The sequence below is a fragment of the Maylandia zebra genome, linkage group LG14 (assembly GCF_041146795.1).
Source record: "Maylandia zebra isolate NMK-2024a linkage group LG14, Mzebra_GT3a, whole genome shotgun sequence".
In the NCBI taxonomy this organism is placed as follows: Eukaryota; Metazoa; Chordata; class Actinopteri; order Cichliformes; family Cichlidae; genus Maylandia; species Maylandia zebra.
This window is the reverse complement of record NC_135180.1, coordinates 21,630,467-21,657,521: the sequence shown is the minus strand read 5'-3', so window position 1 is coordinate 21,657,521 and position 27,055 is coordinate 21,630,467. Positions and strand designations below refer to the sequence as shown.

The following is a 27,055-nucleotide window of genomic DNA, read 5'->3' as shown; positions in this document are numbered from 1 at the left end:
TCCTCTCAGCGTGTCATTTTATACAGTAGACACACTCGGCATGATTCATACGCTAGGAGGTCCTCCTGCATTTTATTCTCAAGAATAAAAAGGACAGTAGTTGGTTCTTACTGTTGCTGCGGTTACTCTGGGTCTTTACTTGCATGAAAGCCAGGCTTATTCTGTAGCAGTAATGTAAGACATGCATACATTATAGTGACCTTTTCAGTAAAAACAATGCAATGTGTAAAAGTCTGCATTGTTGTATGTGATTGCTCTTACTGGACAAATGCTGGTCTTGTACTGTTCTACCACTTGGTTTACCTTTTACTCATCTGTTCCCCTTTCTATAGAACCAGCAGTATTCTCAGTAAAGACCACCCCCCAGACAAGAAACCCAAAAGTGAAAGAAATTCCCTTCCCTCCAATGAGTTTGACCCTACAGGTAACTTTGTACTTTCATTTCGATGCTTGAATGTGGTTTTCCTACTCGCTCTGCTTCAGTCCGTGACAGTGCGTGTTTCCATCTCTTCCTTCGGTCTTTGAATGCCTCACCGACTGCCTCACATGTTTCTGTCTGACAGTCTCCTTTTCTTTTTTTTTCTCTCCAACTCTCACACTCACAAATTGTCTCATAGAACAAATGTGCTCATGATGATTTGCTCAAGGCATGTTTGTATCTTGCTCTATGCTTTGTGCTTGATTATTGTATAAGTTTAAAATGACAGCTTTACATCAGTCTTCACATGTGTGGTCTGATCTACTGTGTGTTTGTCATTGGATGAAAATAATTTATTATTAGTAGGCGTTTGAATCATCTTTTTGGGAGTTAATTCAGTTTACAGACAGTATAATGTGTCTTTAATGGTTACGTTGACATTACAGCTTTACAAGTGTTTGTCAGAAAGCTTACGTTTCATTACATGTTGCCAGTTTTAAGCCGATAAGCAGAGAACTGTTTGATTAATGGACTGAAAAATCAGTAGCTCTGTGTGTGTATTATGTTCACGTGTCTCACAGTTTTACATAAATAAGTGGGTTTTGTATGCTTGAGTGGTTGGGTGGTCTCATGTGTGCATGCATACTTGAAGGGCACAAAAAGCCACTGAGCTTATTATGCACTCCAGTTTCCAGTTTATTGCAGGGTGAAATTGTTGTGTTTCAGAGACAGACTCGTCTGATATGGTGACAGTCCCGGTGGTATTTGTCAGCAGTCAGTTGAGTGTGATTCGAGATATGACTGAAGCTCCTGTATTCACAACAAAAAAAGAAAATCCTCTGCACCACATAGTGGCTTATCTGTGAATGATGCAACACAAAACAGACAAGATGAGTTCTCTCAGTTAAGACATGCGCTTTGCTGCTTGTCTTTGTCTGGCATCAGACTAAAATCTTCTTGCATACATTTCTTTGATGTTTAGCTATGTAGCGATTAAACAAAATGTACCAAATCCAGCAAGACGCACCTCATTCTTAAATGTACTTTTTGTACATCTTTATTTTCTGCTAGTGTTACATTTATGTCCTGAAATTTTGCATGTCTGCATGTTCTGTATCGCAGCTTGTATTTTTGTTATTTGCTTGCAAGATGCATGAACTCTAATAATCTTTTCCTAGATATTCTCCATATGTGCCTTTTTTCTCTAATTTCAAAGTGGTTTGGGTTTATTAAGGATATACAGAAGTAGGCAGACACTGTAGATGTTTATTAAAACTGACTTTTTAGATCATTGTTTCCCACAAAAACTGATTATTTGTCTAAAAGAAAAAGTCAGCCTCCTTATTTTAATTGGTGGCCTAAGAAAAGTTTCTCTTTTGTTGATGGAAACTTGATTTTGGAATTATTTTTAGCATCATCCCCTTTGCCACAACTTATAAAACCACCCTCTGCGGTGGGGAGACACACCCAAAATTGCATGCAATTTCACTAGCTGCTTATTCATCACGATAAAATTGGAGTGTACAGCTACACTTTTATGGCCATTGTGTTATTAACGCAGAATTTTTATTAAAGAAGCCAGATGCAATCTTGGCCTTTTGTAACCTTCTTTATTTTCAGGACATGTTTAATATAAAATCAGACTTGAGCTTATCATTTTAATGCAGTTTTCAGTTTTGAAAGCGTGTGGCCCCTATAATTACATTTGCCGTAAGTATCTATAGATATGTGGGTAGTTAAAAATAAAAAGGTACTAAAAAAAACAAGCTAGTTAATCTTCAGCTACTTTCACTTTTTTCAGTGCCTATCCAAATCATTTTTAATTTTTTTTTTTTTTTTTGTTAAACTGCCGATTTGTGCGTTTAATTTTTCATCTCCCATGTTTATTTCTCCCTCATGATTTTCTCTTTCCTGTTTTGTTTCCTTTCCTTGTGTTGTTTCTTTATGTGTATGTGAATGTGTGCTGTCTGCTCTGCGTTCTGTGTGGTGGGGGCTGTGAGCAGAAGCTCTGGTGGTGCAGAAGAGTGGCAGCAGCAGTGTGCTACCAGAGGGGAAGCCTGAGTCCTGTGGTAAGAAGCTCCTGCTTGAATGGCTGGTGTGGCAGCTGCATTTGTACACGCTTCCTGGTGTGAGATTGCCTATAGATGTTTTACTTATGTGACCATGCTGGCTGATATTAAAATAAACTGTCCTCATAATCACTGCCAAGACATCAGCTCAACTGGGATACATTCAACTCCTTGTTTATCTGCTCTTTTAAAAATGGAAATCAGTATAGCATTTATTAAGAGATAGGCAGCCAACACATATATTTTTTACAGTGATTATTTATTTCGTTTTATTTTATGATCAGTACAATAGCTTCTAGTAGTCAGTCTTTTTGTGAACATTTGGTATGTAGTTTTATTGTACTTTTCAAATGAATGAGATAATTTAAGTATAGGATCTGCCTACATGATTACAAGGACCAAACATTGGATTTAGTGATATGTTAATTAGAATCTATGTAAACAAAGCCACTTGGGTGTCCCTCTGGTCTTTTTAAACCCCTTCGACTTTGCTTTCATGCTTGTTACTTCATCTACACTGACACGAGTACATTTACAGGCAGAGACACGTGGTCACTGCAGCCAACAGACTGCATGTGGCTTGCCTCACATGCAATGAATTGACAAAACAAATTCTTAAAGCAGCTGTCAGAAATGCCAGTTTGAGCCGAGATAGTCTAAACTCTCCAAAGGGTACAGTTGACAAAGGTAAACCCTTATTATCATATGCAACAAAGCTTTGGCGTGTTTGTTCACTTTGAAACAAACAGATCTTTGTCTCTTATCTTTTTCTGGTCTGGTGCAACTTTAGCATTTTTTATTTTTATTTTTTTTAGACAACAAAAAAATCAGTGAGAACTGAAAGTCTTAAAACTCCAGCTTTTAATGAAATGAAATTGTTCTGCCTTTTTAATGCTCTCGGCTGTTACTTGGGTTCCTTATGTGTGGTGATGATACAATACAGAAGGTCACCTTATTCTCTAGTGTAAGTTCCGTATCATTGGTGGGTGCTGATTACATTAAAGTTGAATCTCTGAATTATACATTAGCTCAGATCATGTCAGCAGTCCCACTCCTCATGGTTTATAAATATCAAAGAATTTTAAATGCTTTAAAGCAGAGAGAGAGAGAGAGAGAGAGAGAGAGCTAAGCATCTAGAGGCAAATTCACACCAGCTCTTGAATTCATATGGCTTCATCTGCTTCCTTGACACCCATGCCCTCTCCTCCTCCCTTCCTCCTCGCTCCTTCATCTATACCTAACCCTCTCTCTCCTACACCCTTCCCCCCAACCCAGAGCTTTTGGCTCCTCTAACCTCTCTCCACATATTAGCTGCTATTCCTTCTATTCTCCAACCCCCAACGTACCTATCGATCGACTTACCTCTCTTTTGATGACAAGAAACCACTGGATACCTTTCTCAGTCTTTAAAATGTTGAAATGACAATTTAAGAGAGTTTGTTGTAGTTATAGAGTCTTCTCGTTTTGTTGTTTGTTTGTTTTTGTTTTTTTGTTTGTTTGTTTAAATAATATGAGACTACAATTATGTATTTAAGCATTTGTGTACTTTGCGTAATGTTTTCTTTTATGTCTTGTGACGAAGTGCTGGCCAGATAAAAGATAACCTTCCCCTTGCATTTCTTCTAAGTCGCTCCACAAAGAACCTGAAAAGTAACGTTCCTCTTTCTAACCTGTGAGATAACATCTACTTAAGCAGAGTCGTCATATCAGTTTCAGAAATGACCTCACACGTAACCTGTTTCCAAGGAAAGGTGCGACCCTGTGTAAAATGTAAATAAAAACAGAATGCAGTGATTTGAAACTCATTTTCAACAATGCTGGGAAACGGGTGGATGTCTGCTTGTTTTGCAGACATGTATTAAGCATAGTCCTAACTAAAGGATAATTCAGTGACCCCGAGGTGTGGAAGCTCATACTTAATGAAAAATAGTGCAAAGACAAAATATTATATGTTGAAACTGTTGTTTTGTAAATAAAGATATGAGTAAATTTGAAGCTTATAGTACAGAGGACTTTTTTTTTTTTTTTAAACACACATCTCTAAGCATTTGTAAACTGAGACGACTGATTGCTTTTTTTTTTTCTTTTTTTTTAAAGCGAAACATTTTCCGAGCATGTGTGATTCAGAAATTCAGGTATTTCATAGTTCAGGGCTTCCTTTGTTGTAGTTCCCATTTAAAATGTTTTCAATTGTCTAATTGGTCGGGGCTGTAGAAAAGACCAGTTTAACATCCAGATTCTCTTCTTAGCAGGTCATGTTATTAAAGTGTTTCTAAGTAACTTAAATGTATCTTTTTAAACCCAGTTTACCTAGCTTCTGCTATTGCTGTACCAGGCCTTTGGAAACTTTAACTAACACTGTATTTAAATCATTTATTTATTTAAAAAAAAAAAAACAATCATGGTTGTGCCTTTTATAAATGTCATGTTTTGTCTTTGTACTGTTTAATTTAAATGAAATTATTAATGATGGTTCCAACTTTTTTGCATAGGGTTCTGTATTATAAATAGGTATTTTTATTTGTTTGTTGTCTAGCCAGTCTTGATGATGATTATGATAGTAATAATAATGAGAAGGACCCTTTGTTGTCGTTGTCTATTAGAAAGTGCAAGACATTAGATAAAACATTTTAAAAGAATTGAAGCATGTAAAATAAATCTGGCATTGAAAATAATTAAAGTGTAAAGGACAGACATAGACGTCTGTATATTTATGATGACTGGACTTAAGGGGATGCCAATCACCACAGAATAGGTATTGTGCTCCTTTATTTACAGCAATTGTGGGTTCTGAAGGCATAAGGGAAGACACTGTTTTAACTCTGTTTGTCTGGATGTTTGTCCACCTGTACTGCCTGCCTGAGGGCAGAAGGTTGAACAAGTGCTGTCCAGAGTAGGGAGGCTCTTTCATTATTTTCTTTGCCCTGCTGAGACGGCGAGTGCTGGAGATGTCCTCTAGGGAAGACACTGGGCAGCCGATGGCTTGCTGGATGGTGTTGATAACCCTCTGCACAGCTTTCCTGTCTGCTGCCGAGCAGCTAGTGTACCACACTGTGATGCAGTACATCAGTACATTGTCGATGGCAAAGCAGTAAAAGGCTACCAACAGCTTTTCCTCTGTGCGATTCCTCTGCAGCGCACTCAGGAAATGTTGTCTCTGGTGGTCTTTTTTTTTTAACTGTCGCTGTTATGTTGGGAGACCAAGAGAGATCCTCCGCGATGTTCCTATGAAATTAAAGAAGGAAACCCTTTTGATGCAGTCTGTATTGATCTAGCGAGCAGCAGGGATGGGTCCATGCTGCGCCTCCTGTAGTCAGTCATCATCCCCCTGGTTTTTTGATGCTGAGTGCCAGATACAAGTCAACTCACAGTAGTGTTTTCAGCAAACTGTATTAACTGTGCATAGTTTGTGTTCTGGGCAACCATAAATTCGTGTTTCAGGATAATATTTTTCCAAGTCTATGATGTGTTATGCATTTACACAGTAAAAGCCTTATTGGTCATATTTCATGTCCACACTGGCTTCAAAGATGTCCTGTCTTGGGACTGTTTCAGTGAAAGTAATGGGGCACAAAATCCCTTCATCCAAGTATGGATAATACATTTTTAAAGGCAGATGTAATAATAGTAGCTTTGAGATTAGGGGGTGGGGGGATGGCCTTTTAATCGTCTGCAAAACTGTCTTATATGAAGGTAACTTCATATTAAAGTATCAGTATAATCTCAGATACTACTCTGAATTGAATGTGTGTATGGCGCCTCCTTGCAAAACAGTGATGTGTATCTCCGTATGACTGCTTGAGGCTCTCTGTTGGACTCTAAGCCAAGCTACCCTGGTCCCCAGAGGTGATCCTTTTGTTGTTTGTTAAACAGTCCGCCTATAGCACATGTGTCAAACTCAAGGCCCGCGGGCCACATCTGGCCCGGCAGACAATTTTATCTGGCCCGCGAGATCATTTTATATAGATTTATTATTATTGTTATGCATGGCCCGGCAATATGAGGCGCTAATAACACACAAACTACAGATCCCATAATGCAGCGCAGCAGAAATGTGCATAAACTACTTACGGTAGGACGTTTTGTCAGAACACCGGTAAACCTGTGTATCTTATTAGTGGAGCTAATGTGGCTGTAATTAAGGAATTTAAGACGGCACTACGAGACAAAACATCAGGATAAGCTGAAAAACTTAAATGCAGAGCAGAAACTACAGAAAGTAGAAGAGCTAAAGAAGAATCTGACATTTCAACAGACTTTTTTCACCACAGCAAACTCACAAAGTAAAGCTGTTGTGAAGGCAAGTTTTATTGTAGCAGAGGAGAAAGCCAAATCAGCCCAGCCATTTACCGAGGGAGAGTTTCTGTAGAGCTGCATGATGAAGGTGTGCGACGTCTTGTGTCCAGACAAAACGTAGATTTTGGAAATGTGAGCCTGAGCAGAAACGTATGTCAAAGTGTAACCGACATGAAACTGCCCTGGGACAAACTTGTTGGACTTACAACAGATTGAGCGTCGGTGTTGTGTGGTGAAAAAAAGTGGACTAGTCGGCAGGATGCGAGTAAAGATGCAGGAGAACTGTACGGTGAGTTAACAGCATACTGCATCATACACCAGGAAACGCTGTGTGGTAAAGTCCTAAAAACGGAGCATGTAATGATCACCGTGACGCAAACCGTAAATTTTATCCGAACTAAAGGTTTAAATCACTGTCAATTTCAGTCTTTTATGTGGGAAATGAATTCAGAGTTTGCCGACATTCCTTATCATACAGAGGTCCGTTGGCTGAGTTGGGGAAAAATTCTCAATAGAGTTTTTGAGCTCAGCAAGGAAATCTGTCAGTTCATGGACATGGCATGTATGATGCGGTGAAGCCATTTCAAGTGAAGCTGTCACAAATGCAGCAGTGCAACTTGCCTCACTTTCCCTGTTGCCAAGTAATGTTGAACCAAGTCAGCGCAACAGTGTTCCCAAACGCGCACTTTGCTGATAAACTGAGCGCACCGAGTGCTTTAAAGTCCTTTGGTGACTTTAAAGCACAAAATGAGAATTTCGAGCTGCTTCACAACCCATTTACAGTCAGTGTTGGGAAGGTTACTTTTAAAACGTATTCCATTACAGATTACAGAATACATGCCCCAAAATGTATTCTGTAACGTATTCCTTTACGTTACTCAATGAGAGTAACGTAAAGGAATACTTTGGATTACTTAATATATTATCATGCTGTTTACAACTACGTGAATGTACTATTGCTGTGTGATTTTATTACTATTACTGAAGTTCCGCGGCTCCGAACCGTAGTAAAGGGACCTCTGACTAATACGTCGGGTTCGTGTCGGGCTCGTAGCCAAAAATAGCTTTACTTTGTTGTCTGGGTCAACTTTGCTAGCGAGAGACAGAGAGGGGCGTTGAAAGACTGCTCCAACGGAGCTTATTGTTTCGGAGGAAAACACGAACACAGTGTACAGTCGAGTCTTAATAGCTTACTTACAACTGGGCTCGTCAGGCACTCTTCTTGGCTGCAGTGGTTATTATTATATTTACATGCTTCCAGCTCCCGTTTCTGCTCGATGACAGCTCGTACTTTTCCACTATCCTTTTTCTCCCTCCTCGCACTCACAGACACATAACGGGTATGGCAGTCCATTCTCCCTGCAGCACGGACTACACTGCCCATGATGCTACATTCTTTAGGGCTATGGCTATAGCATTCTGCCTGTTAGCTTAGCACAACGACAAAAAGGCGCTCTCTCTCACCCAGGAAATACACAGTCGCAGAGAGCGTGCGTCATCCTGTAACCATGGCAACATATCTAAACCAAATCTCTATTAAAAATTTAAGAAGGCACCATGGAGCCATTATCCGTGGAGCCCACTGTTGTATTTTGATGTTTAAAAACAAAAAAGGAGAGCTTTCTAGTGGCCTACCTCACACACAGACAGCTTCAGCTTTATGCTTTGGCAGAGGAAAAAGTGTAAAGTTTGATTTTAACTGATTTTTATCACCTTCCCAGTGTGATTATTGTGGAATTCTGTCACCCTACATGCTAAGAGTGAACTAACTGGGTGAACTAAAAATTTACTCAACTTCCTGATCTTGTGAAAATCTTTCTCTTTCCGGTCTGTGTCACTTGCAGGTCTGGTCCAGCGATGTGTAATAATCCAGAAAGATGAAAATGGCTTTGGGCTCACTGTCAGTGGTGACAATCCAGTGTTTGTGCAGCTTGTCAAAGAAGGTAAGATTGACTCTCAAATTTAAAAGAGAAAAATGTTACCACATTGACCACCTTCAGTTTGAGCCTTACGTGAGCTCTCCTTATTTTGTGCTTGTGTCCTCATGCAATGACATCAAACTATCACGTCAATTTGCCATGTTAGTTCGCCAATATGAGTGGTAATTGGTCCCCAGAAATCAACAACTCTGGCATTTATTTAGACTAGTGACGTTGTTGACTGTAAACTATTTCCTCTTTCTACAAGTTTCACTTGTAGTTGCAGCTTCTGCTTTATCCTGTTGTCTTGTTATGAGTTTGCCAAAATGCTTCTGTGACCTCGAGTAGTGTCTCACGCTGTCTGTAGAGGATTATGTGGGCTTTTATCAGGTCACAGTAAACACTAGCAGGTCTGTACAGCAGTGGATGGAGACTGCAGAGGAGTGAACCAATCGAGACCTTTTTTCTTTTTTGCACTTTCATTAATGCTTGGGAGTGTCTTAACTATCACTGAATGGCTTCCCATTTTCTTTTTTTAAGTTCCATGTGAATAATGTATCAGCATTTTAAACTGAAAAGCAAACAAAATGCAGCTATAGTGTCTTTAAATGTCATCCCAACGTGGTGAAACTGAAACAGATAGTTATAAGTCCCTTTTCCCCCCACCTACTCCACAGTTGAGCAGACTGAGTTATATTCTTTGTTCCCTGACCCCAAGTTGAATTTCCTCACTACTACAAACCTGAAGACCTAAAGTCTATTTTCGGCTTGCAGAGTACTTGAACTGCACTCTGCTGACTTTAGTCAGACTTGCCTCTCATAATAACCTGTCTCATGCCTAAATCCCTTTGTTTGGGGTGGAGCTGTGAAACAGGTCCTTCTTGTAATATAACCACTGTTATGGTCTTTCAAAATAGCACTTGAAATAGTCACGTATTTATGGTCTGTCAAAAGACTTTTGGCATATTCATTGTGAAGAAATGTCATTGCTGCATCATGAAGAAGCATTTTTTGTGTTTCCTTCCTTATTTGCTATTATTCCACTTCCATTGCTTTTTCACTCTCTTTTGGTTGTTAATTGCTTATTTCCCTTTGTGTTTACCAGATGGGGCTGCGATGCGAGCAGGTGTTCAGACAGGAGACAGGATCATCAAGGTATTCTGTTCCTCTGCTACCATGTCTTTTCACTGCGAAAGTTACCGTTTTCTACTCCAAGGCCAATACCGAGGCTGCCACCTTCTGGCCACTCAGTATTTCTACTCAGTAAACAATTGGGAATAAAATGCAATGTCCGGCTGTGTACTTAGAATATGGCCACTATTGTCTTCCAGGTTAATGGGACCCATGTTGCACATTCTAACCACACAGAAGTGGTGAAACTTATTAAATGTAAGTTGTTCTTTCTGCATTTTCACAAAAGTTACATTTTAAAAATAAATCCTACAAAAAGGGACTAATTCTCGTTTCTATGTGTGTGTTCTAGCGGGCTCCTATGTGGCCCTCACAGTGCTGGGCCGGCCCCCCGGGCTTGCCCAGATACCTTTGCCCGAAGCAGAGCCAGACATGAGCTTATCCTCTCCAAACTCTCCAGCACCACGGCGCCCCTGCAGTCCTCAGGACAGCATCTTACCTATTCAACAACCATGGGTACTAAAGACATTAGTTACTTCTGTTGCCTGTCCACTTTCTGCAAATTTGTCATGCTTCTTTATCTTATTCCCCTTGGTCTGTCTATGCCCCCCCCCCCCCCTCCCCCCTTTATAGATGCTGTCACATTTGTGGTACATCTCTAAATCTCATCCGCTCAAATCTTCTCTGGGGCTAAATGACTTCTATATAACCCTGACACTATCTCTGTTATATATAATAGAGAATTATATAACATATGTGAAACATGTGCATGTGTATATTTTACTATTATTAAATATTATTATTATTATTATTATTATTATTAGTAATTTTAAATGATATTATTTCTATTATCTATTATATAGAGAGAGATAGATTGCACATTCGCTGTTTTGCATCTTTTTCAGCTTCTCTGGTTTTTATCCCCACAGGATGAGAAAGCTGACATCTTGGAGGTGAGTAAAGCAAACAAGTGTCACTTGCTATGACTAAAGGTTCTGGCATTAGAAAGAAGATTTGCCCTCTTTGATGCACAGCTGTGTTAAATTGAACTATTAAAACGAGTGGTGTTTTCTCTTTGGAAAATCAAAAGATCACTTGTACCAGAACATTCATACAGAGGAGTCAAGTAGTATGTGTATTGTTTATTTAAATACTGCAGTATATATTTTAATGCAGGAAGTCGTTTTCTTTAACTTTTGCATGGGAAACAAATGTCAACATATTTGACATTTTTCCACTTTCAAGAAAACTACAGTGACCTGCTATTACTGTTCTTGTGTCGATTTCCCCCTTCTTGCCATTCAGGCCATGAAGGAGGAGTACAGCAGAAACCCCTCCCCTAAACTACTGAAAGACATCCAGGAAGCTGAAAAACACATTCCTCAGCTGCAGGGTCAGCTCCCCAAGGCCATTGGGACAACACAGGTAGTTACCATAACATGCCCAAAGACATGGGATATCTAGGGACAGGTATCTAACGGCAGCATCCACGGAGGTGTTGTGGGATTCTTTTTCTTTTTTGTAGAACATTTAGAGATTGTGCCAGACAAACATTAATCCAAAGCCCATCAGAGGATTAGACTTTCTCTGTGGGAAGCCACTCTTTTGTGTCTGAGTGACAGCTTATTTTATAGTCATCACACGCTGAGCCTTGTGCTATGTGCGTCAGCTAGTGTGCTACATTTAAATTTTTCAGTATTTATATTTTATGCAATTCCACTCGTGAAATGATCTATTGACTATTACCAGTGTATGTAGTTTATTTTGAAAAGCTGTTTGAACATGTGTCATAAAGAACATTGTAAATATTACTTGTTTATCATTAAAATATATAAATCTTTATAATTATTATTTTTTTTAAAAAAAGTATTATTAAATCCTCAGGAGATTGTTCCAAGTGATGATGCAGATGAAGATGCATTTGTCCCCAAGGGAGAAAACAATGCAGACCTGTTCTGGACCAGGACCCCTGTAAGTAATCACATTTTTAAACATCACAATCTAAAAATCTCTCTCAATACCATATTTACATCAAATTCCAAGACCTGCTATGCTCTAGAATAATAATGTAAAAGTAAATGGAATCAGTCCTGCTTGGCTTTGGGGCTTATTTAGAGCTAAACATCACCAGAGCAAGGATTATATATATGCATACCGATTCTACATTCAGATGACTCTCAGGCATAGCAACCAATCTGTAATATAGTGTTTTAGGTCTCTTTTTTTTCTCTCTTTTTCTGTTTTTAATGAAATTTAGATTCATTACAAAGTTGTTGCGTGTGTGTGTGTGTGTGTGTGTGTGTGTGTGTGTGTGTGTGTGTGTGTGTGTGTGTGTTCCTTCCCACTTTCAGATATCTCGCATATTTGGGCCGTCATCTCCAGACAGCCAGTGTCCAAGAGAGTTCTCCTGCCCCAGCCCAAAGACCACACCCAGGAACAGCTACAACTCCTTCCACTCCCCAGAGACAGAGGACACCACTGATCTGGTAGCTTTATGGAAATTATCTTCACACATATTATTTACTGTCTTTCCTCTAACTGTTACAACCACACAATAAGGTCAAGAGGTTATGAATGTCCAAATGGGGGAGACATATTGACCATACCTGACATCTCGTCTACAGGACGCCCTTTCCCCTACCACAGTCAGCAGTCCCTCCTCGTCTCGCCTGGTTTCGCAGATCATTGGAGCTGAGGATGACTATTTTGATTCAGACCAAGAGCAGGTATTTTTGGGGGACATTATCTCTTTTATTTATTTGCAAAACCCTACAATTTTACGGAAAGCCCAAATACAATTTCAAGTGACTTATAGGTTAAGATTAGAGGTAAACTGTTGTACTGACTGTTTTTCAGACAAACGGCCAGTGTAACAGCTTTAATAGTATTGAGCTGCTCAAGTCTCGCCCTGCCCACCTCGCAGCCTTTCTGTATCATGTCATCTCTCAGTTCGACCCTGCTCCTGTGGTAAGACTTCCTTCATATTTGTTGATGGCTTTTATGCATTATTTACAGTTTTTACGTAACCTAGGCCCTTTGCTGTGAAGAAAGTTCACCCAGTCACACAAAGCTGGTTATCAATTTGCTATGTTAACCCAGTGTTTGCTGTCCCATGTATGCGCCAGTCACATGAATATCTGACCAACAACACTGATTTAGTGCACTGACAGCTGAGAATCTCATTTTACAATGCAAGAATAAAGTATAATATTAGAAACATATGAAGCAGTTGCACACATACAACAGAATGAAACTAACATACCTGCTGCAGATAAACCAGCGATGGGTTCACAGCATAAGTTTTTGTGGCATAAGTTATCTCAGTAAGAAGTGAACCACCACAGGAAACCCCGGCTTAACTATGGGAAGAAAGCTTAACTTGTCTTAAAACAAAATCTTGCTGTTTAGGAGACTCTGCAGTTCCTATTTTATTTTGATTTTTAATGTTTTGTTCCCTCAGCTGTGCTACCTCTATGCTGACCTCTACAAGCAGACCAACTCCAAAGAGACCAGACGGGTGTTCATGGGCCTTCACAATTTCTTCATTGACCGGGGAGCAGTGAGTCTTTATCTGTCTTTACACAGCGAGCACACAATCTAGTATTGCATTTAGATTACAGCAAATTATTGTAGCAAATTGAATTTAATCACATTTCCGGCCCGGGTGTTTCCAAAATCATACTAATTCGACCAAACAAAGCCTAAAAACACATTTTAAAGTAATCTCATATACAGGTCAGAACAGGGTGGTGTATTTGCTGGTAATTGGCTGTTATGCCTTTCATTGGAGATGATAGAGGAGTATCAAGGGCACAATAAGACTAGAAAAGCACTATAAATGCCAGATCATTTACTGTTATGTGTCTTTATTTATGATCTGAACTCATGCAGACAGCATTTGGCAGTGTTTTGCTTGACTTCAGTACCTTCACTCCTTTATATCCCTGTTTGCTTTTAAAGAATCGAACTGTTTCATTTTTGTTGCAGAATTTAAAAGTTGGTGTTCCTGAATCTGTCTCCGCTGATCTTGGTAAGTATTTCGTACACAGCTTCTGTCTCATTCAGTTACCTAACCAGCATCATTTAGAGCTGGTGATATTTATTTTGTGCTGACTTTTTGTGCTTCTGCTGAGTAACTTTAGCAATTTAAGCACCCTCATTATACAGTCCCTGTAAGTCGATTCCTCAGCCAGCCAAGCACAGTCCTTGCCAAGGCCTTAAGAAATCAAATGCTCTGATGGTTTGGAAAGTATTGCTTAGCTTTAATACCACTTATTTATTGTGGACATGCTGCAACCCTTTGATATTTATTCTGTGTATGTGTGTGTGTCCGTGCGTGCGTGCGTTTGCAGATCGGCGGCGGACAGAACTGATCCCAGAGGAAATAAACAGACAACATGTTCAAACACTGCAGGACTCTCTGCTCCCTGATATTCAGAAGAATCTTGAAGATTTCAGGTAAATTCAGAATTTGTATTTTTTGTGATGCTGCCGATTTAGCTGGGTTTCAGATGTTAAGGATTTTGTTAGCTCCCACATTAGGCATATATAAAAGAAACAAGCTTTTCTCATCCTCTTCTTCATTGTTTCTCTAAAACATTATCAACCTGGTCACAGTAATAACAGTATACCTCCTTATGTGTTTGGTACTTGCAGGCAGAAGCGGAGTATGGGCCTAACAGTGGCTGAAGCAGAGCTGGGCAGACTGGACCAAGAGAGAGTCAGAGACCGCGGCACTCTCGAGCGGGAACGCTCATATGCTGAAAACATCATCGCGAAAATAGACGATATCCTGTGAGTAACTGATACATATACATGCTAGTTGGAAGCTCATAATATTCAGTTTTATCAATTTTTATTTATCGTACTGTTAACAGGGTAACTACTCAACTCACAGAGGAAGAGAAATGGTAAGAAAACTTTGGCTGAAGCAAGTTTCTTAAATCAAGAGATTTCTAAGAGTTAACAACTCCCATGGCCCCTTCAGCCATCTGTGTCTGTGCTATATTTACATTCTGTAATATGCCTCTCAATTATCTAAGGGAGCTGTCATGTCTTGGCTTATTTTTATTAAATCTTTTCAGTCCTTGAAATTATCATTAGACAGCAATCTGCTCCTAATTTAATAACTTGCCAGTGGTAGTAATTATTCACCTTTAAAGTACAGTCTTTGATGTTTCAAGCAAGAATACATATCAGTGTCATCCGAGCGCCACTCTGCATCCCCCACAGTTGACAAATTAAGCGGTGGAGCAGTCTCTTAAAGAAAACATGTAATTTATGCAGTATGTTTATATTAAATAATTCAAAAGTGTGACTGATTGAAACAGTCTTGTTTGAAATGCCATATGGTCGCAGCACAGCCCAGATGGTTTGTGTAGACGTTGTATGAGGAACGACTGTTGTGACATATGGTACAAATCACAATATGGATACTTGCTCTCTTCAAATTTTAGCATTGTCTTGTTTTGTTAATTATAATTCAGAAAGCATCCAAACTCATTGGTTGTCATGTTTGTTTGTTTTTTAAGCACTACAATGCAGTATGTTATATATACGTACATGAAGCACCTTGGTGTGAGGGTCAAGGAACCTCGCAGCCTGGAGTCCAAACGGCTTCGGATCAGCTTTCTTCCCATGATTAAGGTAATCTAAATTTGTCTTGCACAGTGAGACTTCTTCCTCTTCCCCCATCACCTACATGACTCTTTTCTTGTTTTTGATGAACTCTACAGCGAGGCAACAAGACAGAAAAGGAAAGGGAAGAGAAAGTGAAAAAGGTTCCCAAGAATAATAAATTTAATATTCGTGTACCTCAGCGGCGGCCCAGCCGCATCGAATCGTCAGGTAAGATACGAGTTTGAAATGACCAAAAATAACAACGTAGCTTTCAAAGCTTTATATTATTTTGATACCACCTGTCTGTGTATTCAGGGGGTACGACCCAGGAGGGACGACCACGGCCTCAGAAACAGATGTCTCAACCTGCACTGTCTACAAGTGATTATAAAGAATCTAGTCGTCTCAAAGGCAGCCAATCAAGCGAGGGCCCTGAACTTATACACTCCATGTCTGTCAACTCATCATCTCCAATTAGCGCCACCTACAGCTCTGACACCAGCAGAGACGCTGATATGGGTGAGCAAGCAGACAAATGAATTAAATGAAAAAACACTTAAAGGAGCGATGGCTATTAACTTGTTATCTGGCAGGTGGGACTCCAATATTTGGCCCCTGCAGGGTGAGTGAAATCCTTCCATCGGACTCTCTGGACGGGTTGCCATACTCTGCTTCGCAGTTTGACCCTCTATATAACCTGGACCAACTGCCAGAGGATGACAGAGAAAGTGACAGGTGCCTTTAAAGTCACATCTGCAGTAACACTGTTTCCCTTAAAAGTTCTTATTTTTATGACTGATTTCTCTGTCACTTTTTGTAGAACTCACGAGGGAACACCAAAAGCTTTAAGAAGGCAAGAATACCAGATCATTTGGACTTTCTTATATTGATCTAAAAACCTAGTTTAAAAGCTAACTTTATTGTATTACTGTAGGCTTGAGGGACTCGGTGCTGCTGATATCCAGAGCGAGGATGACCAGGGAACAGATTCTGAGTGCGATCCCCCAAACTGGCAGCATCTGGTGCGTCCAGAGGTTCTAGCCGGTCTCAGGCCTCATGAAATCAAGAGACAGGAAGTTATCCACGGTGAGGACTGGCACTGTCAAACTCCCCTGAAGCTTATATTGTATTTTCAAAGTATACTCTCCATATGCTTTAAAATACTACAGTATACAGAATATAGTGCGTAGACGGGAAGACAATTATGCAGCATTTGCTGGGATCCAACCCAAGCTGCTGTCAGATGTGTTTTATGCCGAAATGTGCAAATACCTGCCAGCTCGAATTAACATCTTGCGTGTCTGCAGAGCTGTTTTACACAGAGCGTGCACATGTACGGATGCTGAAGGTTTTGGACAACGTTTTCTACCAGAAGCTCACCAAAGACTCCATCCTGCCTCCTGCTGACATCAAGAATATTTTCTCCAATCTGGAAGAGGTTCTGCAGCTGCATGGTACACTATAAACACACATCTCCTCTGCCTCTGAGCCATTAAGAATCAATAAAATGCCTGAAAAGTCCTGTAGTGTAAATTTAATTCCATTTTAAAGTAAGGCCAAACTCTTAACAACATACAGACGCTCACATTATCATTTTGCATTCCTTTTTTTTTTTTTTTTTTAATCTTGTACACACACATGCTGATAGTTCCTCCTATTTAAATTTCAGTTAACATATCAGATCAAATGGCTGCCGTTCGGAAGAGAAATGACTCTTCAGTAATTGATCAGATAGGAGACGACTTGCTTTCCTGGGTGAGTACAATTTTCATGCCAAAATTCTATTTTCTCTTTCATATAATTCCTTCTATTGAATAAAATTCAAGATGACTGATGTGGTGGGGAGAAAAAAAACATTGTGTACAAAGAAATGGAAGTGTTGCCCAAAATTGCTTCATATTGAGAAAAAAACTGTTGACGTTGGCTTGAGATTGCTTTTCTCAGCTTTATAATTCGACAATCTTTTGGGATGACGTGTGCACAGGGACATGGGTATGTGCAGTTTATATATGACAGCCATGGCAATAGGCCTTTTTCGCCACTTAAATCCTTCTAAAAGAGGGGGAAAAAATCAAAGACGACAGAGAGGAAAATCTGCCCTCTCCAGTAAGATGAAATGGGAGTGAGAAAAATGGAAGCCCTGTCCCTAGTAAATGATGTCACTCAATATCCTAGATCTGGCTGACATCTCAGCATCTTAATATTGTCAGTGATATATGAGATGAGATGTGAGGTAGCGGCGTAGGAGCTGGAAGTCTTGTATAGAGTCTCTCAATGGGAGACGTGGAGGGAGTAGGATAAGTAGGCTAATCAGTCCCCTTAGGGTCTAAACATTGATCTAGTCTGGACTGAAACTTAAGCTGTCTCTGCTGCAAGGACATAAGCCTGACCCCCCAGGAGTCAGCCACTCGTCATAGCGGTTAAATACTAAATCTACTACCTCTGACCCATATTGACTGAGTTTCTATCCATCTCTGTCTTGTCTTGGGTTGGGTGGTAACAGTTCAGCGGTGGAGAGGAAGAGAAGATCAAGCAGGCGGTGGGGACGTTCTGCAGTAACCAGCCTTTTGCTCTGGAGCTCATAAAGACCAAACAGAAGAAGGACTCGAGGTTCACTTCATTCATTCTGGTACGCTTGTCACTGCGCACACAGTGTATACAAGGTGTTCACAGGAGATAACTGCTCAGAAGGCTCACAATTTGTCAATCAGATGGTTTAAACAATGGTTGTGTGGATCTAAATAAAAACCCAAGCTTACTCTTATTCTAGCTCAGTCTCTATTTATACTGAAAATTATGCATTTGGGCTGTTTTTATGGCTGCTTAAGGGTACTCCACTTATATTTTGCTTCTTTGCAGGAGGCAGAGAGTAACAGGCAGTGTCGCCGACTGCAACTCAAGGACATCATTCCTGTGGAGATGCTGCGGCTCACCAAGTACCCTCTGCTGCTCGACAACATTGTCAAGTACACAGGTGTGGTTGTGTTTTCTTAGTAATCAGAGCTCTCTTACCACAGTTGGCAAGGATTTGTTCACATTGTAATTACTTTGCGTGCACAACGACCTTAATGCACAACTCGTGAAGGATCTAATCTAATAATTGTGACAGGCCTTCAGGCCTTTACTTAAACGAATAGCTGCAACTCTATTATTATTATTATTATTATTATTAGAGCACATTTAGTTTGCAGATTATTTTTGTAAACTGTGAAATAAAATACTGCAAACAAGTCCAAGTACTTAAGTACACAGACTCTTTCACACGGGAGTCCCCTGACTAGATAAATAGTTTTCTTTCTTATTTTTAAATTATTCATTGCTTAACATATTTATTAGGCTTCCTGTGATTAAAAACTGCTCTCAAAATTAAATAAAGTGTTAATTCTGACGGCAAATTGTGATTTAGTTTTAGCCTTTTACTAAAACATCATTTAGTTTTGGTAGTTATTTAGTCTACTAAGTATCATAAGATTAAAGTAGATTAAATCTAAAATTGATTCAGTGGCTAAAATATAAGGTTTAAAAGTCTGATGCGTTATGTTCCGTGACATCTCTTTCTCCCCAGCGTTGACATCAGAAAGAAAACCATTTTCTCAGGTGCAAATCAAATGCGTTCATCTAACCTTTCTGCAAAAGGGGATTATTTCTGATTGGATCACTTCCAAACTCATCCTGTCTTTCTACACAGCTCAATTAGTTCTGATAGGATCTCACTGTCTCTCCAGAATATTTTTATCTTGGTTTTTTTTTTTTTTTACATGTATAAGAATAATATTCTTATTTATTTGGCAAATAAACTGAATTCACATTTTTATATCCAATATGGACTTCTCTGAGGAGTCAGAAATTATTCAAGGTTAAAATTATTCAAATTATTCAAGGATTCAACAACTAAAAAAACTAATTCTTCTTCTGTGCAGAAATGCAGGTAAATAACTGTAATTTGGTATCTTCATCTATAAATAATATGCTTTTACTATTTTTACTGCTTTTTCTGTAAACCTGTGAATTTGAAAATTCATAGGTAACAACAGTAAATATTTTATAGCTATACAAATATTATTTACATAAAATGGCATATGTGTACCAGTGGCTTGACCATTGCAGACACATAAAATATGATTTTCATAATTACCAATAATGTTAATTTAGTGCATCGGTAACATAGAGCACCACCCTAATGTATGTTTAATACATTTGATGAGCACTGTATATCAGCAGTGTTGGGACTAACGCATTACAGTAACTACGTTATTATTGTGGTAACGAGCACGGTAACTAGTTATTAGAGATGGACCGATCCGATATTACGTATCGGTATCGGTCCGATACTGACCTAAATTACTGGATCGGATATCGGAGAAAAATAAAAAATGTAATCCGATCCATTAAATATCACGAAAGCACCTCACAAAACTTGCAACACACCGTAACTCACCTCAGAACGTTAGCACGTCAGAGCAGTATGCATCACGTGATAGAGCGGCTGTGGCATGCGGGACCTGTCAGTGGTCTGGATAGCATGTGGAGCTTCGCTAGCAACCCGGCATTTCATCTCCGACAAAGTTATCCCGAGAGAAGTAAAGCAAGTGTGTAACTCCATCTCTGAATGTTTGTAAAGCATTCCTGCGTTAAGCTTAACAAGCGACTGCCTCTTCTTGCTGCTACTTCAATCATGAAACTGCTTTTCTGTCGCGAGTCCGTGTCTCTAGTTTGCTTTTGGCCCACGTTGCACCAGAAAGAGGAAACCAGCGGCTGAACAACAGCAGCACGTTTAAGCTTGATCAGCTGTTGTTAGAATTTATTTATTATTACTTTCTACTCGAGGATCTTTTTCTACGTAGCTGACGCTGGTAACTGTGCAGGGGCGGATCTAGCAAAGTTTAGCCAGGGGGGCCGATAGGGGATTAACAGGGAAAAGGGGGCACAAAGACATACTTTTCTTTCTTATTCTCATTTAAAATGTCTAGCTTTTAATAAATAATTATCTGACAGCCAAAGTTTTAATTTGATGCAAAATGTATAGAAGTCCATTACTGTATATAGTAACTATTAAGTCTAATATATATACCCTAGTAAGCTATAGTACTTTTTCCTTTGGGAAGGTACCATCTGTGCAGTCTGCAATTTTGTTGAAGAAAGATGTTGAATCTATTTAATATTTCTTGAAAAATAATTGATTTCTGTGCATTTTTTTCACACTGCATCAAATTAAGGTTGATTACGTCGATTAAGCATCATGAGGTGGAGTGTGAGGGGTGGTTCCCTATTTTTTATTTATTTATTTTTGTTGTTGCTGGGAGTTGGAACCCTATTAGTTAGGTTGCTTAATATTTATGCTAAGTACTCTTTAAAATACCAGAATAGGGAGGATGGTGTAGGTTTGAGTTTATTAGATTGATCAGTATTGCTGAACTATGAAATATTTTTTTTTGCATACAGGTATAACAGAATAGCTTTAGTGTAGTTGTTGTTTTAAACTTGAGTATGAACTTATACAAAATGCAGCAAGATATTTAAAAAACAGTTTTGTTGATTAAAAAACACTATATCGGATTCATTTTGGTATCGGCAGATATCCAAATTTATGATATCGGTATCGGTATTGGACATAAAAAAGTGGTATCGTGCCATCTCTACTAGTTATTATGCCAAAATCAGGAACGCGTTAATCGTTACTGGGATTTAGATAGGCTCGTTATTCGTTACTTCGTGTGGTGGCATCGCGGAGCTTCCACAGATTCAGTAACATTAGCAAGTGGTGGAGGGCAGCAGGTGGATGAGGGAAAGGGGAGGCAGGAGGAGAGACCCGAGGCGGCCGCCGGTGTCAGGTGAACTGAACTTCAGGTAAGAAGTTATGACATGCAGTCTATCTGGGTCAGATATAAACCAAGTTTAGGTGGAGTTTATTTTCGTTATGCTGACTTTTTCGTACTGCGTACTAGCTAGCATGACGGAGTAGGGCTGGGCGATATGACCCAAAATTCATATCTCGATATTTTTTAGCTGGATGGCGATGTACATCTCAATAATTTTTTTTTAAAGCTATAAGGTAAGAACAAAAGGAGAGTTTAGTCAAAGTTGTGTCCCAGATGTCACACAGGCACTTTTATTAACATACAGCATAGATGTACATGAAGCAATTACTCAAAAATAAATTATGAGCATTTATTAAATAATAATGCTCCATAATTCTGAGAATTCTGAGTAAAACCAAAGTTACTTTCCCTAGTAACTAGTTACTTTGAACGTAACGAGTAACTTGAAGTAACTGAGTTACTTTTGATAGAAGTAACTAGTAATGTAACTAAGTTACTAATTTAAAGTAACTTACCCAACACTGTATATCAGCCATCTAGTTCATCACAGTAGCGGTGCAGCCTGGCTTACCAGTAAAAGTGTGTAAATGTCAGATCAGAATTAATTCTTGCTTTAAGTTTGGCTGCAGTGCTGCAACACGCCCTCATGTGACCTGCTTGAGCAGAGTTCAGTTATCATATCCAGCTTTTCTCTCACATTCATCATGTCACAATCCCCGTGCCAATTAGTTCTTATTGGTGACTTAATACAGCATGTAAATGAATTTACCCATAACTATGGACATAAACAAAAAAAATAATAATGGTATCTCATTTGCATTTGATAATCTGAATGCAGCATAAAAGAACGGATGAGTTACAGAGACAAATAGAGAGATTATCATTTTAATGGTCCTGCGGCAGCAGTGCACATTTTTGGGGAATGTCGTGCCCATTGTTTGGGCCATCATTTTAGTCTGCAGCGGCCTTTGGGTCTCACTCGAGACAATGCACTAACGATAAAGAATAACCAGCTATTAGGGGACTGAAGTGTGCTCCCGCTCCCCCCAAAGCCCTGTCATAATTTTTTGGGAATGATGGCGTGTTAATGGCCGGACGAAATATCAATTTGTCGGACAGTCCTCTGCAGAACTGAGGAGACCTTACTGGTTAATGTCGTCTTTCAGACAATGCAGAGGAGAAGGAGAAAGTTAAGCAGGCAGCAGACTGCTGCAGAAAGATCCTCAGTCACGTCAACCAGGCTGTGAAGGAATCTGAGGACAAACAGGTGTGTTGTTTTTTTTTTTTTGTTTTTTGTTTTTTTGTTGTTGTTGTTGTTGTTTTTGTTTTTTTTAATTGAATCTCCTTTCCATGTTTTTTGCCATTAGGATGATTTGTTTTCCAACTTCCTTTTCAGCTTCCTTTTTACTCAAACTGCATTTTATTTCCACTGCTTCTGCTCCACAGGCAGCAGTATCCTCTTAAAGAGGACTTACTTATCCTATTTTTTTTTTCCCCATCTGTTTATTTCACTCCCTTCCTCTAGAGGTTGGAGGACTATCAGAGACGATTGGACCTCTCTTCTCTAAAGCAGACAGACAACCCAATGATCCTGGAGCTAAAGGTGAGTTGTCTGCCCAGCCCTCTTTTAGCTTCAGTTAAAGCATACTCACTTGTTGTACACCCACATTCACTGTTTGAAATATGTGCTAGATAGAAAAATAGCACTGCACAGAGCAGAAGCCAGTAGTTTAAAGCTTTTGTTTTTATTTCCTGTTCCATAATATTCAGAACTTGGATCTGACAAAGAAAACGATGGTGCACGAGGGTCCACTGTCATGGAAAGTGAACAAGGACAAAACTATCGGTTTGTTCTGATTGATAGTTTCACTATTGCTGTTTAGCTGGAAGGTGACCACTACTTACAAACACATCTTTCTATTTTCTCTCAGAGCTCTATACACTCCTCCTGGAGGACATCCTGGTTCTCCTACAGAAACAAGATGAGCGTCTGATACTGAAGTGTCACAGCAAAAACCTGTCGGGCACTGCAGATACCAAACATATCTTCAGCCCTATCATCAAACTCAACACGGTGCTGGTGCGCTCAGTGGCCACAGGTCAGTTACCACATAAACTCTGAGGATTTATTACTAGAATAAGGTATGAAATAATACAGGCTCCATCCATAGAGGGTAGAGTAATATTCATTAATAAGCCTCTCTTCTGCCAGACAACAAGTCCTTCTTTGTTCTTTCGATGTCGGAAAACGGAGCCCAAATCTACGAGCTAATGGCGCCCACTGTCTCAGATCAGAGAACGTGAGAGCAAATCCCCTTTGATTCATTTAAATCTCATTGTTCCGGTTGTTATACGAGCTGATGACTGTTTCATTTCCCTGCACAAGGTGGCAGCGTCTAATCACGCAGAGAGCTGAAGCCATGAAAGTTAAGCCTCACAGCGTCATACCATTACCTCAGACCGTGTACGTTACTTACTAATTTGAGCACATCTAGTGGGTCAGGGTTTATGCTCGTTATTAACACATGATTCTGCTCGTGTGCCAGTGGGGAGAGAGACGGCGTGGAGATCATTACAACGGGAGTTTCCAGGTTGAGTAGAGACACGGACCGCACATCCACTGGCAGCACCCAGTCCACAGGTAACTGGAGCAACTCATTTCCTCGATCCATTTCTTCGTCCTACTTAAATATGTGTCGCTATACTTCTGTAATTAAACCCCTGTGATAACTCTTAATTATACCTTCATAGATAAGGAAAGCAGTCCAGTCTGTAGAAGCGCACTGCAGACTTCGCTACCTGGCAGTAATCCGTTTGAGGGAGTGAAGACTGAGGAGGAGAAGGAGGAGGAAGAAGAAGGCTTTGTGGACCCAGAACTTTCTTATCCAGTGGCCGAGGATTGCAGAGGAGCCTCGTTTAGCATGTTCCCCTCGAGGGCAGACGAAGCACTGAAAACACGTAAGGGGCACAGAACCGATGGATTGATGCACATGAAATGCGATCCAGCTGTACTCTGTAAATCTATCACTTTTTTCTTTTTTTTTTGCTCAGTGGCAGCATTAAAGCACGTGTTAGTGACCCAGCTTATGTCCCAGGAAGCTGCAGAGCAAACTAAACGCTCCACAGGGGCTCGCCTCCTCAGGACCACCTCTCTGCGCACCCCCATAGACAGCCGTGCACGAGTGACGGTCCACAACGGCTCAGAGAAAACCGGCTCCCAGACAGACGACCTGGCTCAGGACCTGGGTTCAGGAGACACCGGCTTCTTTGACTCGACTGATGACTATGGTAGGTCTGGGCAGTCAGAACAACTCATGGTTTAAATAGAATAAACTGACATTAAACATAAATGTTCGCCTCGTCCTGATCCTTCCTGTTTTCCTTTGATTCTTTCAGCTGCGTATTTAGTCCTGGAGGGTTACGGTGGCCCAGGGGAGAGCAGCACAGACGATGACATCTTGGCAACAACCACAGGGAAGCAGCTGAGCACTTCCCAAGGCTGCGCTGCTGACTCGGGCATCAATTTGAGATTTTCTTCAACATCACAGGCCGGCAGCCTCTCCTCTTTCAGCAGACAGGTCCTCTCTCACCTTCGAAATCTTCAGGCCAACCTCAATTATCTGAAGGTAACCGACACTTAATCCTTTACAGCTCTGAAACACACACACACACACACAATAACTGGTATCATGCACATACACAGTAGTCATTTTTATTGTGTAATCTGGCAGTAAATTATTTTTCTCCCACAGGAGGTTGAGGCCAAGTACAACAGTCTAATACAGCAAAGGCCAGAGAGATCAGCAGCAGACACGCATGGAAATAAAGGTATCTCACTTCATGCTCAGCGCTGACAAATGAATAACTGGTTCTTAATTTATGAATCACTTCCTGTATCTGTTCCTTTTCTGATCCCAGATCTTGCTCTCTCTCCCTCAGATAAGAGATAGTGGAAGTCTGTGCAGCAGCTTTTGGCTGTGGTCCCAAAGAGGAAGTACCGACTTGTAGTCTGTTCCTACTTCTCATGTCCTGGACTTTCTGGACGACTTATAAGCTTGTCCTCTCACTGCTGAGCCCTGTTTTTTTTTTTTTCCCGTTTTGTTTTTTCCATCAGTTGCCACAGAGAATGAGAGACTTAAGTGTGAGCAAACATTTGAAGGGAGGAGTCATCTTTTCGATGCCGAGCCCCCCCATCCTCTTCCTCCTCCGCCTCTTCTTCCTCCTCAGCACAAGGCAATCAGGGATGTGGGATTGCGCCAGAACCTCACCCCCCTCCCCTTTTACCATTTAACACCCATATCCCTTGAATCCCTGCAAGAAAGAGAACTTATACCAAAATGTACAAAGAAGTGTGTTGAGAATATATATATATGAAACACAAAACAAGAAAAGGAAAATTTTAAGATAATGTATTAAGATTTTTTTTTTTTTATCCCAAGATGTATTTATTTTCTCTCTTTTCATTTTTTAAAGTGTTTCCCATATTGCTTGCATGCTTTAGGCCATGGTGTTACAGTTTTTGGCTGCTTCTCCTGCTTCAGTCACACGAGGGTTAGTGGGAGAGCCGAGTGCTCGCTAGCATAAAAGCACCCTAGCACACCTTGCTGAATTGCAGGACTGTATTCGGACTGAAGAGGCCAGAGTTGCACTGCTGATGGATCCCATTGTGTTAAAATGACCTGTGTTTTGAGTCTTGAATTTCAGATAAATTCTAGGCGTGGTGTTAACTAGAATGAAGAGTCTGCCGGCTCTGATCTGGTCCTGTTGCATTTCTGTGCTGACTCCTTCGTCCTCTTCGCTCTGAGGGGTGTTTTGCCTCTCATCTGCTCCTCTTCTCCTTTTGCGTGTGATTCTCCCTCTTCTTTTTCCCTGTGACCATGTTTGAGTGTTTTCCCTCTCTTCCTCACAGCCTAGTGGCTTTGATGCTTATTTATCCCTTCCAACACTTTATGTCATGCCTCCTCATCTGCCTCTGGGTGTCTCGCCCTGTTCCCCTCTTCTCCAAGGAGCGGTCGTGCTCGTTCAGTGTCAGCTCCTGGCAAATGCTGCTTTCTTTCTGCTACTATTGGCAATGCTGATCTGACTCCCTGATATTCTAATAATGTCATGAAGTTCAACATATTCTGTACAATGATCAAGTTGGAAGGTTTATGCATAACTTTACAAAATAAATGGTGCCATGACACATTCAAAAAAGAAACCGGTGTGCTGATGTTTTCTTTCTTTCTTTTTTTCCCCGTCTAACAAAAGAAGACATCTAGTCTGGTGATGTTTTCAGAAATTGCTGAATGATTGGGAAATTATTATATTTGGAGGTCAGAGTGACAAAGAAATGATCAGTTGCTTGACTTGTCTAAACATTAAATAATAAACACATTGTGACTGTAAACCTATTTTTCTTTTTTCTTTTTTAATCTGTCTGGTTGAATTTTAGGTCCTGCTGAAAAGACTGTGCCTTCTGTTCACAATATCCCTCCTCCTGTCTTTACACATATGGAGTGGAAATTTTTCAGATATCTATGCCGATAAATTCACTCCAGGCATCTTTGTGTGACATTATTGTGCACAAATTCTTCATGGTTCTGCTAATTTATGCTGTCCTAATATAAAAAATTTACAATTATGGGTGCAAATTCATTCATTCATTTACAGTAACATAATTCCCTAGAAGGTTACACCTTAAGACCTACAGTAAGCAACTTTTTACCACTTTCAAGCAGGATATAGGGAGAGAAACAGTGAAAGTTACCTCTATGTAGATATCCAGTATATGCAAAGCAGCAG

The 27,055-nt window shown here is 40.0% G+C and overlaps 1 protein-coding gene across 3 annotated transcripts in view; it reads left to right on the top strand.

The window, feature by feature from the left end:
- arhgef12a (Rho guanine nucleotide exchange factor (GEF) 12a) overlaps positions 1–26,648 on the top strand; it is a 44,825-nt gene extending 18,177 nt beyond the window's left edge. For 2 of the 3 annotated variants that reach the window (XM_004543741.5, XM_076873195.1), the window contains 39 exons: positions 333–424; positions 2,422–2,487; positions 8,628–8,726; positions 9,808–9,857; positions 10,034–10,091; positions 10,186–10,349; positions 10,763–10,786; positions 11,139–11,258; positions 11,718–11,804; positions 12,185–12,319; positions 12,458–12,559; positions 12,690–12,800; positions 13,294–13,392; positions 13,821–13,863; positions 14,186–14,291; positions 14,490–14,627; positions 14,711–14,743; positions 15,365–15,479; positions 15,569–15,680; positions 15,768–15,971; positions 16,046–16,187; positions 16,273–16,305; positions 16,387–16,538; positions 16,760–16,906; positions 17,122–17,207; positions 17,956–18,081; positions 18,312–18,426; positions 22,438–22,538; positions 22,797–22,874; positions 23,042–23,117; positions 23,203–23,370; positions 23,484–23,571; positions 23,658–23,735; positions 23,818–23,912; positions 24,023–24,229; positions 24,323–24,559; positions 24,668–24,897; positions 25,024–25,099; positions 25,211–26,648. In XM_004543741.5, the coding sequence (XP_004543798.1) occupies positions 333–424; positions 2,422–2,487; positions 8,628–8,726; positions 9,808–9,857; positions 10,034–10,091; positions 10,186–10,349; positions 10,763–10,786; positions 11,139–11,258; positions 11,718–11,804; positions 12,185–12,319; positions 12,458–12,559; positions 12,690–12,800; positions 13,294–13,392; positions 13,821–13,863; positions 14,186–14,291; positions 14,490–14,627; positions 14,711–14,743; positions 15,365–15,479; positions 15,569–15,680; positions 15,768–15,971; positions 16,046–16,187; positions 16,273–16,305; positions 16,387–16,538; positions 16,760–16,906; positions 17,122–17,207; positions 17,956–18,081; positions 18,312–18,426; positions 22,438–22,538; positions 22,797–22,874; positions 23,042–23,117; positions 23,203–23,370; positions 23,484–23,571; positions 23,658–23,735; positions 23,818–23,912; positions 24,023–24,229; positions 24,323–24,559; positions 24,668–24,897; positions 25,024–25,099; positions 25,211–25,221 (4,204 nt within the window). In that variant the 3' untranslated portion in view covers positions 25,222–26,648. The remainder of the gene's footprint in view (positions 1–332; positions 425–2,421; positions 2,488–8,627; positions 8,727–9,807; positions 9,858–10,033; positions 10,092–10,185; positions 10,350–10,762; positions 10,787–11,138; positions 11,259–11,717; positions 11,805–12,184; positions 12,320–12,457; positions 12,560–12,689; positions 12,801–13,293; positions 13,393–13,820; positions 13,864–14,185; positions 14,292–14,489; positions 14,628–14,710; positions 14,744–15,364; positions 15,480–15,568; positions 15,681–15,767; positions 15,972–16,045; positions 16,188–16,272; positions 16,306–16,386; positions 16,539–16,759; positions 16,907–17,121; positions 17,208–17,955; positions 18,082–18,311; positions 18,427–22,437; positions 22,539–22,796; positions 22,875–23,041; positions 23,118–23,202; positions 23,371–23,483; positions 23,572–23,657; positions 23,736–23,817; positions 23,913–24,022; positions 24,230–24,322; positions 24,560–24,667; positions 24,898–25,023; positions 25,100–25,210) is intronic. The other variant, XM_012917165.3, reaches the window with a different exon arrangement.
- The last annotated feature ends 407 nt before the right edge of the window (positions 26,649–27,055 follow it).